This window comes from Ochotona curzoniae, unplaced genomic scaffold, assembly GCF_017591425.1.
Source record: "Ochotona curzoniae isolate NIBS_2020 unplaced genomic scaffold, NIBS_Ocur_1.0 contig_4064, whole genome shotgun sequence".
Classification (NCBI taxonomy): domain Eukaryota; kingdom Metazoa; phylum Chordata; class Mammalia; order Lagomorpha; family Ochotonidae; genus Ochotona; species Ochotona curzoniae.
Window position 1 is genome coordinate 9,119,677 of NW_024466107.1, and position 12,485 is coordinate 9,132,161.

A 12,485-nucleotide genomic window follows, 5' to 3' on the forward strand; every position below is an offset into this window, starting at 1 on the left:
ACGTTGCAACACTCTAAGGATCATTTGTATGTAAATAAGTATTCAAGTGTTATTAACGAGAGCGGCTTATAAATGATTCAACGCTGGGCCCTGCCAGATAAACGTCCCCTTGTAAGTCTTATCAGAGGACAGAGGAGTTGAGAAAGATATGGCTACCGCATGTTCAGATTTCCACAAAAACTCCTTCTTGATTGTTAAATTTAAAATGTTTCACATTCCAAGGAGTTTAACCTGCCAAGTTGTATTTTCAATGCTGCAGGACTTGAACTGAAGAAGAGTACAGATTCACGTCCTAGGGAGAGAAACACGTTCATTTTAGATAAAACAACACTAATACTCACCCCTTCCCACTCCTCTTCTCAAAAGAGAAAAACGAGAGCCAGGGCCAGAGCTGGACTGAGCGTCTGGACACCTGAGGGGCCCTTGCTTCAGGGATTCCTGTGCTGTGGCCACAGGGGCGCCTGGTTCTGGCAGGAGAAGGCACCAACGAAAGCTAAAAGCGGGTCTACTGCCGTGTTGGCGACTGTAACATAAAATTCAGCAAGCGAGTGGTCCTATCTAGGTCACTGGACTGAGTCAGGAAAAAAAAAAACCCCGCAAATTAGCAACTGTATGTACTGAACTATGCACACCCTTAAAAACACTGAACGCAAAATCTCTACCGAGAGCGTTTCTTCCTTCCAGGGCAGCAAGCCGCAGGGTGGCAGCGCTTGGCTCCCAGCCCCGGGCGCACCCCGCATCCCACCCCGCACCCGGCCCCGGGGCGCACCCCGCATCCCACCCCGCACCCAGCCCCACATCCCAACCCGCATCTAACCCCGCATCCGGCCCCGCATCCCACCCCGCACCCAGACACGCATCTAGCCCCTCACCCAGCCCGGCTCCCAGCCCCGGGCGCACCCCACCCCGCACCCCGCCCGCACCCGCCCCGCACCCCGCCGGGGCACCCGCCCCGCACCCCGCCCGCACCCGCCCCGCACCCCGCCGGGGCTCCCCGGGGCGGCGCCCTCCCAGCAGCCAATCCGCCGCCAGGCCCGCGGTGGCGCCAGTGACGCGGGAGGCGCTCGGCCCCGCCCCACTGCGGGCCGAAGCCGGCCGGCCGACGGAGCGTGCGCCGCGGCCCCGGGGGGCGGAGCGTGAGGAGCGGCCCGGGCCCCGGCGGCGGCCGCGGGCGGAGGGGGCGGTTCCTGGAGTGTCGGCGAGCCGAGCGCGGGCGAGCGGGCAGGAGGGCGGCCGGCGCCGCAGCAGCGAGCAGCCCAAGCAGCCCGGCCTGCCGCTCGCTCCCGCGGCCGCTGCGCGCGCCCTCCTCCTCCTCCTCCTCCGGAGGCCATGAGCCGGGCCGCCCCTGCCGGCTGCCCCGCGGCGCCGGCCTCCCGGCGGCGTGACCTCGGCCTCCGGCTCGCGTGTGCGGCCCCCGCGGCGCGGCGCTGCCCCTGACACGGAGCGGCGGCCCAGGGCCTCGCGCGGGGACAGCGCCCGGCGCCCTCCGCCCGTCCGCCGTCCTCAATGTCTCCCCGGCGGGGAGGGGGCCGCCTGGGAGACTCGCAGAGCGGCACCCTCCGGAGGCCCGGAGCCCCGCAGCCTCCCCCGGCGGTGGCCCGGACGGGCCCCGCACCCGCCGCTGCCGCCCCCCGAGCCTCGCGGCCGCCGCTGCCGCCCGGCGCCCCCGGAGAGGGCGGCGGGCGCCCCCCGGGGAAGATGAAGGCGGAAGGAGGCGACCACTCCATGATCAACCTGTCGGTGCAGCAGGTCCTGAGCCTCTGGGCCCACGGGACGGTGCTGAGGAACCTCACGGGTAATGGCCGGGGCCGGGGTGCGGGGGACAGGGATGCGGTACCGCCCCTCGCCGCCGCCTCTGTCCACGCTCGTGGGGCGAGGCGAGGAAGGCGTTACGAAAGAGGGGCGTCCCCCGGGTGGGAGTCTCACCTGCAGCCCCGCACGGGGACACCTGGCTGCGGGGACTTGGGCGCAGTTGGCCTGGGCGCCCTCTACGCGTGCACCTGCCGCGCGACCCTTTAGTTAAGCTTAGCTCGTGGCCTGTCTGCCTGGCACATCACACGCCAAACGCAGGACTTCAGTTCCCTGCTTCATGAGAGTAGTTTGCGTCCACTTCTATTATTATTATTTTTTTGCAGAGTGGATGACTGAGTAGGTGATAGCGGCTCAGGGGCTGGGCCTAGGTCTACTGCTTCCTGCATTTTAGCTTTTAGACTTGCATGTCTTGTCTCCAGTGGTTTCCTCTTGTCCATCAGTCTCCAGCCAGAGACCCGCTGCCTCTGGGATACGTGATAATTTTGAGCATTTCCCCTGCTCAGCGGTGTCCTCATAACATCAGCTGGGTGTTTGTTACAGTGAGCCAGAAAGCATGTATTTTTCATCTCATCTGTAGTTTTCCCTAAGGAAGAAACTGCTGCTTAGGTTGGAGGCGAATGCTTCCCGGGGTAACTTCTGAGTTGCAGATTTTAAAAGCAGTCCCTGCTTGCACTCTGTACATGGGATTGAGTGAATGGCAATGTGACAGCTCTCAGAGCCCGCCCCTCAGACAGACAACTTCCATGGTGATCGCACAGGCACATCTGTTGGTGTGTGTGGTGTGAGATCCGGCAGAGCCGGGGGTCCAGCTGTTCATGCAGAATTGAGGGCTAGCAAGGCCACCTCTGGGGCTGTGAGTGCCTTCGAGTGTGGAAACTCTACAACCACGATAGTTCTGCCCTGGTTAACGGTGGCCTCACTTGGAGGCTGTGCAAACTGACCTGATGTGATAATTACAGTTTCCAGGCACGGTTGTAACATTCTGAGAAACAGACTTGACCTACAGACTTTCATGGTGTCAGCTGAAGGGGCTTGTGGATTGCTTCAACTTTATGGCTTTGCTGCTTGCTGCTGACCACTCTTTCCTACGGCAGGTGTATACTTTTATTAGAGTAAAATGAGAAGGACTTAGTGAATGTGTGGGTGCGTATTAAGGAGCAGGAGGTGGAGCTAGCTTTGGGGCCCGGGCAGTCCAGGTGCATGGCTTGTCAGGATTTGGCAGTTTGTACTGTGAAATTCTGAGGCTGATAGTGTCTGCCATGCCACTGGTCAGTCACTGGGTTCATAATGGGTGCCATCCAGGGTTGCTTCCAATGATCTTCTCACTGATTTTTTTTAAAAGTAATTATTTGTAAGGCAGAGGAACAGAAAGAACCTCCATGTGGAAGTTGACTCGTCAGGTTCACCCCTCAGGCCACAGCTTGGAGGGAGCCAGGCTCCATCCAGGAGTGTGATGTGGGCAGCAAAGACTGAATGGTTAGCACCGTCTCGTGGGTGATCAGCAATGCCCGACTAAGCGAGGTTCTGTGTGTCCAGAGCGAAAATCAGACCTTGTGTGAGGGGACCACACTGCCTCTGAGACGTGGAAGGCAGCCACTCCTGGTGGGCCTTCTGCGCTCCAGTGCCCTCGGTGAGCCCCTAGGCAGCGGAAATGAGCCCGGAGAGGCAGCGTGCAGCGCCACTGGCAGCAAAGGCGAGCGTGCACAGTGCCCTCTGAACTGAGACAGCTCCCAGTTAGGCATCTTCATGTACGGTTTCAGGCTTCTCACTGGCTCCTGGGAGGGTGAGAAAAGGGATGTGAGAGCAGTGGAGTTCGTCCCGGTAATGGTAGAGCCGTGCCAGGCCGAGCCAGGGTGGGGCCAGGGTGCCTAGGGTGGGGCCAGGGTCTGTCTGCAGAATGCCCTCTCTGCTTTGCCCTTTCAGGCGCAGTACAGGTCTTGCTTAATCTTGATATTTCTGCTCCTTGTGCATGGTTTTGTCATGCTTTTCAGTTACTTTGTATTGTCCATTTGTTTCCTCTGGACTGAACTTTGAAAGGAGTCTCCTCGGCGTTTTTTTGCACCTGACAGAGAGGTAGCCCTAAATCCATGATCACTGAGTTTGTGAAGTAATGCTTAACGCTTGCGCAGTTTAACCATTCTTCTTTATGCATTCGGACATTGGAGCAAGGGGAGCTTGCTTCCCAGAACAGGAGAGAACTCATCTCACTCCACTTTCTTTTCACAGTCGGAAGGGGTTTTTGTCATCACCCTGAATGTGGAAATACAGTAGGAATATGGTGCAAAACTGGGCTTTCAGGGATGACTGCGTAAAGGATTTGCAGAGCTCTCGTTAATGGGAGTCCGGTTACTAAGTACCAGACAAAAGGGAAGATGCTCCCCTTGAACAAACAAGTTTGATGCTATCCTCTTTGTATCCTAACACGGGAAAAGTTGTTGACCTTTTTGTGTGTGTGTGTATATCATGATGACGAGCCTTTAGAAAAAATAGCTTTGTGTATTTGTTATTTTGATAGAAATCGGATTTGACAAGTAGTACAAAGGACTAGCAGCATCACAGGGTGTTCGAGCTGGAGCCAGGTCACTTTGGGAACCTTGACATCACAGTTCTTTCCTGACGTGCTGTCACCGGGGGTCTCAGTGCCACGGTGTTCCGGGGGGGCTCCCAGTGCTCCGCTCTGCCCGCCCTGTCTGCTGGGACTCCTGTGGTGAACATCTGTCGCTTAGGCACAGGAAGGGAACTGGGTGCTATGCTAGAGCGGCCAGCGCCTCTTGCACTTTGGGGCCAGCATGAAGCTCTTCTAAAGGTTATTGGAGCAGAAGCGCTGTGAAACCATGGCAGTGTGCTTAGAGATGAGTGGGTGGCCATGTTGGCAGCGCGATGACCCCGTGCTGGGCAGGCCAGCGAGCGCTTTCGCCATGCTGCTCCGGCAAGCACTTTTTAAAAGCGATGACTTGTTTATTTCTGCAATGTTCCCTTTATTATTTTCACATTGCGGTTGACCAGCAGTAACTGAAACCGTGGCAGACCGTGTTGTAAGAGCTTGTGTTGGGGGCTGGGGCGGGGAGGGGCACGACTGTTGCAGTTTGGCGAATAAGCTGCTGGAGATTGTAAGGTGTTAAGAAATAACACGCTCTGAAATGGTAAGTTGCTACTGCACTTTGTGACTCGCCACGGTCGTTGATTTTTCGTGGTTTTAGAGACTATGCTACTGAGTCCGTGTGGTATTTAGTTTTCTTCCTTCTCGGAACCCAGTGCCATGAGGGTTCCAGACACAGCAGATGAACTGCTGGCCCCTTGTCCCTGCTGTGTCTGTCTCTTTCTTTCTCTCTCTCTCTCTCTCTCTCTCTCTCTCTCAGGTGCTGGGTCAGGCCCCTGGTTCAGCTTTGGCAGCAGGCGTGGGCACAGGTGCTGGGTCAGGTCCCTGGTTCAGCGTTGGTAGCAGGCATGGGGGCGCAGGTGCTGGGTCAGGCCCCAGGTTTAGCATTGGCAGCAGGCGTGGGGGCAGGTGCCGGGTCAGGTCCCTGGTTCAGCATTGGCGGCAGGCATGGGCACAGGTGCTGGGTCAGGTTTCTGGTTCAGCATTGGCAGCAGGCATGAGCACAGGTGCTGGGTCAGGCCCCTGGTTCAGCTTTGGCAGCAGGCGTGGGCACAGGTGCTGAGTCAGGTCCCTGGTTCAGTGTTGGCAGCAGGCGTGGGGGCACAGGTGCTGGGTCAGGCCCCTGTTTCAGCATTGGCAGTAGGCATGGGCGCAGGTGCTGGGTCAGGCCCCCGGTTCAGCGTTGGCAGTAGGCGTGGGCGCAGGTGTTGCCCTCCTGCTGTTGGTGGCTAGCACTGGGAGTCATTCAGATGGCACAGAAGGGCACATGCACTCTGGTGCTGGATTTCTGTTGGATTACATACGCTCATACTGTCATGCCTCACATTTAGTCTCTGCTTGCTAAGCCATTTTAGTATGATAATGCTAGCAGAAAGAAGGGAGGGTGCTTGGTGTCCATGAGCCTGTCTGAAGGTGCCCACAGCGTGCTGCCACGGGGCGAGCGTTTTCCATTCGGCTCCGAGGCAGGCACGTCCTTCCTGCTGTTGCTCTGGACTCTGAATCCCTGTTGGGCTCACTTGTTCCTTAACTCTGTCTTGTAAGGAGGCGAATTGATGTGTGTAAAGAGATTTGAGATGCTTGCGTGGAGTTTTTTTTGTCTTTTGTAAATAATCCTTAAAAGCTGGCTGCTTTGCAGTAATTAAAGAATGATTGTTCAGGATGAAGGTGCTGTTAATTTTATGATGATGGTCATGGTCAGGTTTTACTTTCTTAATTCCCACCTCATTTTTTTTGGAATCCTAAACCCACATACTCTGGCACTGTCAAATCAGGGACCTGATGCCATTTCTTAAACCTGAAGTAGTTCCTGGATAAGCGTTGGCATTGCTGAAATTAATTGTTAATTGCTGTAGTGAAAACGTGTTGACGTTGGCTTTGTGTAGTGACTGAAGCCAAGGTCCCCGAGAGTGGCCTTCACTTGGAGGACTAGATGCAGGGGGAGGCCTGCACTGAGGAGGAGCTGCCCGGGCTCGGGGGCGAGGTAGAAAGGCCGGCGGGCCGGGGAGAGCCCAGGCATGTAGGTGTGGAATTTTCATAGCATCGGATGAAGAATTCCTAGGCTGGCTGTAGTACTTGGTACCCACTGCGTGTCAGATACTGCGAATATCATTTGCATGTGTCTCATGTCCTAAAATTGACATGACCATGAAATCTATCTTATTGAACAAACGTGAAATATCAAGTGATTTAAGCTGATTGTAATTATATATTTTGTGACAGTATGCTTTAGTGGTATAGTCATGAACAAGGTGGTAGCAGCACTTTTTAAAGACTTCTCATTTGGGCCTGGTGCAGTAGCCCAGTGGCTAAAGTCCTCGCCTTGCATGTGCTGGGAGCCACTGTGGGCACAAGCTTGTTCCTGGCTGTTCCACTTCCCATCCAGCTCCCTGCTTGTGCCCTGGGAAAGCAGTCGAGGATGGCCCAAAACCTTGGGTCCCTGCACCCATGTGGGAGACCTGGAAGCTCCTGGCTCCTGGTTTCAGATTGGCTTAGCTCCAGCCATTGCGGCATTTGAGAGTGAATCACCAGATGGAAGATCTTCCTCTCTGTCTCCTCCTCTCTCTGTATGTCTGACATTGCAATAAAATGATTAGATAAATAGTTCTCATTTAACTATCAAAATTCTGTCTAGCATTCTTACCTTAGCTAAATGGATTAAGCCTTTAACACCAAAAAGGAAATTTTCACCAAACTTGTATCAGTTAATATTAGTTTATAGCATATTCTATTACTACGCCCCTTTAATCGATTTATTTTTTTTGAAAAGCAGAAAGAGAAAGAGCTGTGTCTGCTGCTTCATTGCTCCCTGCCCAATGTGGCTGCAGCCGTGGGGACTGGGGCAGGCCAAAGCCAGAGCCTCCAACTCCATCTGGACTTTTGATGTGAGAGGCAGGGCCGGACACTCGAGCCAGGAGCGCCAGCAGGAGCTAGGCTGAAAGAGGGACATCAAGGACTTCCTATGGGCTGCCAGTGTCACAGGTGGCAGCTTAACCCAGCGTGCTGTCACCTTGTGCCCCTTGCCCTTTGTTTGATGTACTGTCCCCTATATTTGAATGTACATTAGCATTCTAAATGGTCTTCCTCGTCTTTTTTGGTTTGTGGATAATTCTTACCGAAAAAGCTACAAACCTGGGATTTCTGAGTTTCAGGAGGAATCCAGCGGACAGCCTGGGCTGCTGTCCAGAGGCTGGGGCCGTGTCCCCGCAGTGCTGGCCAGAGACAGAACCCAGAAGCCCATTGGTCATCTGAACCTGATCTTGGAAGTGGCGTGCCACAGTTCTGCTGTGCTCTGTTGGTCACATGGACCATTGTGGTACACTGGGGAGGGAACTGCACGCGGGCAGACTGGGCATCCTTGGGGCCTTCTCGCAGGATGAGCTGAGGAGCAGGGGGACCTTGAGAGGGCTCACCGGGGGCCCCCGGAGCGAGGGGCAGGAATGACTGTGAGAGAAAGAGAAGGCGACCGGGAGAGGCAAAGAGCTGCGTGGATACGTGGAAGAGTCCTGGGGCACAGCGCTGTTAACAGGGTTCACTGGGGGTTCTGGAATTGAGTCCCATCTCATTTTCAGTGAAGATGAAACCACCAGCCCCAAGGAGCAGGTGACTTGCCCAGAGGAGCAGTGGGTCCCAAAGAATGAAGCAGGTGGTGGAAGAGAGCTAGCATGGACGTCCCCGTTGGAGGGGTGGGCAGGAGTGCCTGCCAGACTTGATCACGTTGCCAGGAGTTCTCAGCGGCTCCTGGTGCCTGTGCCTGGCAGGCAAACTTGTCTTCCTCAGTGAGTGGAAATCCATTTTCATGATACAACTTTCTCCTCTCTTCCCCTGTCTGCCTCGAATCTCCCTTCCCCAGGGCTTGTTAGAGAGCGTGGCCATGGAGCAGCGAGTTGTCTGTGTCAGGCCCTGGGCAGAGCTGCCAGGTTCCGATCTCTGAGACCCAGCCAGGAGGCCACATGTGAGGGTCCTTCTCTGATTTTGCTGGGTGCGTGGTGATGTCGAAGTTCACAGGGACTTTCAGGACCTCCAGATGCTTAGAAATTTCAGTATAGATGATTCCTTTATTTTCAGTGAGATTATGTGATAACCTGGATTTACTTTTAAATGACTATCTTTTACAAATACATTATATTAGAATGCATCTTTTAAAAATGTCCTCTTGCGCCAGGTGCGATAGTCTAGTAGCTAAAGTCCTTGCCTTACACGCACTGTGATCCTATTTGAGCGCCAGTTTGTGTTCTGGCTGCTCCACTTCCCATCCAGCTCCCTGCCTGTGGCCCGGGAAAGCAGAGGAGGACGGCCCAAAGCCTTGGGTCCCTGCACCCGCGTGGGAGACCCGGAAGAGGCTCCTGGCTTCAGATTGGCTTTAAAGCCAGATATACAGAGAGAAGGAGAGACAGAGATCTTCCATCGGATGATTCACTCCCCAAGTGAGTGCAACAACCAGTTGAAGCCGGGAGCCAGGAGCTCCTCCAGGTCTCCTATGCCAGAACTGGCGCCCATATGGGATCCTGGCAGGTTCAAGGTGAGGACTTTAGCCACTAGGCCACTGCGCCAGGCCCCAAAATAAATTAATCTTAAAAAAAGAAATCAAGGAATTTGAATCACAGAACTTTATAAAAGTCCTTTTTAATTGTATGTGCCATAAACCACAGAAAATAATGACTCTTGAATGATACTAATATAAAAAGTCTAAGTGGTGTAGTTTTATTGAATCTGAGTTATATGGAGGAATTAAGCATTGCAACGTTTATGTGTATACTTAGATAATGAGAAGTAATTGGAACAGCATATACCCTTCGGATTATTGAGATTCTTTTAGAGAAAGTTTTTAAATTAATAGTCTTAAGTAAGCAGCATGGGGCAATGAAATACTTTATACTTTTAATCTTCTGATTTTATTTATGATATTGCTTACATAGCTGAGTGGGCTGCACAGCCGCGTGGGCCTCTGGTTGGGGGAGGGGGAGGTCGAGGCCTAGAGGGGGAGGGGATGGGGGAGGGGAGGTCGAGGCCTAGAGGGGGAGGGGATGGGGGAGGTCGAGGCCTAGAGGGGGAGGGGATGGGGAGGGGGAGGTCGAGGCCTAGAGGGGGAGGGGATGGGGGAGGTCGAGGCCTAGAGGGGGAGGGGATGGGGAGGGGGAGGTAGAGGCCTAGAGGGGGAGGGGGTGGGGGAGGGGAGGTTGAGGCCTAGAGGGGGAGGGGATGGGGGAGGTCGAGGCCTAGAGGGGGAGGGGATGGGGAGGGGGAGGTCGAGGCCTAGAGGGGGAGGGGGTGGGGGGGGGGGAGGTCAAGGCCTAGAGGGGGAGGGGAGGGGAGGTCGAGGCCTAGAGGGGGAGGGGATGGGGAGGGGGAGGTCGAGGCCTAGAGGGGGAGGGGTTGGGGGAGGGGGAGGTCGAGGCCTAGAGGGGGAGGGGATGGGGGAGGTCGAGGCCTAGAGGGGGAGGGGTTGGGGGAGGGGGAGGTCAAGGCCTAGAGGGGGAGGGGAGGGGAGGGCGAGGCCTAGAGGGGGAGGGGATGGGGAGGGGGAGGTCGAGGCCTAGAGGGGGAGGGGTTGGGGAGGGGGAGGTCGAGGCCTAGAGGGGGAGGGGATGGGGGAGGTCGAGGCCTAGAGGGGGAGGGGTTGGGGGAGGGGGAGGTCGAGGCCTAGAGGGGGAGGGGATGGGGGAGGTCGAGGCCTAGAGGGGGAGGGGTTGGGGGAGGGGGAGGTCAAGGCCTAGAGGGGGAGGGGAGGGGAGGTCGAGGCCTAGAGGGGGAGGGGATGGGGAGGGGGAGGTCGAGGCCTAGAGGGGGAGGGGTTGGGGGAGGGGGCGTGGATGGGGGAGGGGAGGTCAGGAAGCCCAGTTTGGCCTTGATAGTGTCTGTTACCTTTTACATTTCGGACAAATCCCGTTTCTCAGGTCCAGTTTCCTCATCCTGGCCAGTTTGGCATACTGGGTGAAGGGAAAGCTGATCCAGACATTTCTGCTGAAGAAAACAAAAGGCTTAGACGTTTTATGAAGAGTTAAGAATCCAGTTGTTACGTTTGCAGCTAAACACGTTTCTTCAATCTCTGAGGTTAAGCCACTTTTCCTTTCCAGCAAGGCTGCTTCAGGTCTTGAGCGTGTTTACCCTCAGCTCAGAGCGTCTCTTCTCTGAACACCGGGCAGAAGCAGGCCGCCTTGACACCTGATCCGGGACCTCACAGATGCCGTGCAGAGCTGACATGGCCTCTTTGCTGCTGCCGCTGAAGCGTCACCTCTTGCTGACCTCGCGCTCGGGGTGTGCCTGGTCTGACCTAGCCCTGGGTTGCTTGCTGCCTTCCCTGCTTGTGCGTGTGTTTGTCCCGCCTTCAGTTTTAGGGATGTATCAGAAGGAGAGCATTATGGTTAAGTTTTAGTCACAGGTGTCCAAGCTCATGGTTGAGCACTCAATAGAAACAGCCCTTGGGGCCCGGCGCGGTGGCGCAAGTGGTTACAGGTCCTCGCCTTGCACGCCCGGGATCCCATATGGGCGCCGGTTCTAATCCCGGCAGCCCCGCTTCCCTTCCAGCTCCCTGCCTGTGGCCTGGGAAAGCAGTCGAGGACGGCCCAAAGCTTTGGGAACCTGCACCCGCGTGGGAGACCCGGAGGAGGCTCCTGGCTTCGGATCGGCATAGTATTGGCCCGTTGCGCTCACTTGGGGAGTGAATCATCGGACGGAAGATCTTCCTCTCTGTCTCTCCTCTCTGTATATCCGCCTTTCCAATGAAAAAATAATAAAAATAAATCTTTAAAGAAACAGCCCTTGGAAATGTCCTTCTGTAAGATTATAAAACATGGCATCTTGGAGCAATAAAATCAACAGCATCTCAGAACTATTGGAACCACTTAGGGCCCAGCACAGTAGCCTAGTGGAGCAAGTCCTCACTTTACATGTGCTGTGATTCCATATCGTTGCCAGTTCACATCCTGCCTGCTCCACTTCCCATCCAGCTCCCTGCTTGGGGCCTGAAAAAGCAGTCGAGGACGGCCCCAAACCTTGGGACCCTGCAACCACTTGGAACACCCGGAGGAGGCTCCTGGCTTCAGATGGGCTCAGCTCTGGCCGTTGCAGCCACGTGGGGAGTGAACCAGTGGATGGAAGATCTTTCTCTCTGTCTCTCCTTCTCTCTGTAAATCTGACTTTCCAATAAATAAATGAATCTTTAAAAAAAGAAAAGAAAAGCCACTTAAGCAGTACCCCCAGACCATACTCCACGCTGGGGACCCTGGATGGCGTCAGGTGGCTGTCCTTGTCAGTGGGTCCTGATGCGGTCGGCCCCGGGGAGCAGCCCTCCCCCCTGCCCTCTCCACCTTCCCCAGATACAGGAAGAAATGTGACTGGAGGCAGCTGTCTCATGCGCTTCCCCCACTCCTCAGCCCTCCCCATCCTAATCAGAGGCCCACGTGGGCATGCATCCATCGCAACTATGGAAACATCATCAAAAATACAACGAATTATTTCAGAAAGTAAATAGAAACATTGTATCTGATGTTGAGAAGGTTTTTAGGTCAGTGATTTTAAAAAAACATGTTATTGTTGCTATTTCTCTGCATAGTCTGTAAGTTCAGCTGTTTGAGGGGTATGAGACTTAGCAGCTGACACTGTTATGTAATTGTGCTGTTGTATTCCACTTTTTTACAATGGATCCTCAGACTGTTTAAGATTTACTTTTTTAATTGGAAAGTCAGATTTACAGGGGGAAGGAGAGACAGAAGGGAAGATCTCCCGTCCACGGCTTACTCCTCAAGTGGCCACAATGAACTGATCTGAAGCCGGGAGCCTCTTCCAAGGCTTCCACACCAGTGGTGCAGGGTCCCAAGGCCTTGGGCCGTCCTCGACTGCTTTCCCAGGCCCCAAGCAGGGAGCTGGATGGGAAGTGGAGCAGGCTATGAATCGGCCCGCATATGGGATCCCTGCGTGTACAAGGCAGGGACGATCGCGCTGGGCCCAGGAGCCTCAGACTCTTAAACACCGATCAGTTATGTGGAAGTACGTGCCGAACGGTGTCCTTCATGAAGGCAGCATCGTGGCTTAAATATAATGAGCTTTCGGGGCTGTTGCAACTAGTCCTAAGCTG

General features: G+C 55.1%; 1 protein-coding gene across 2 annotated transcripts in view; it reads left to right on the top strand.

The window, feature by feature from the left end:
- The first annotated feature begins 1,612 nt into the window (after positions 1-1,612).
- Positions 1,613-12,485, top strand: part of TMEM170B (transmembrane protein 170B) — a 34,666-nt gene continuing 23,793 nt past the window's right edge. The window contains exon 1 of one of the 2 annotated variants that reach the window (XM_040984144.1): positions 1,613-1,795. In XM_040984144.1, coding sequence (XP_040840078.1) covers positions 1,699-1,795 — 97 coding nt within the window. In that variant the 5' untranslated portion in view covers positions 1,613-1,698. The remainder of the gene's footprint in view (positions 1,796-12,485) is intronic. The other variant, XM_040984143.1, reaches the window with a different exon arrangement.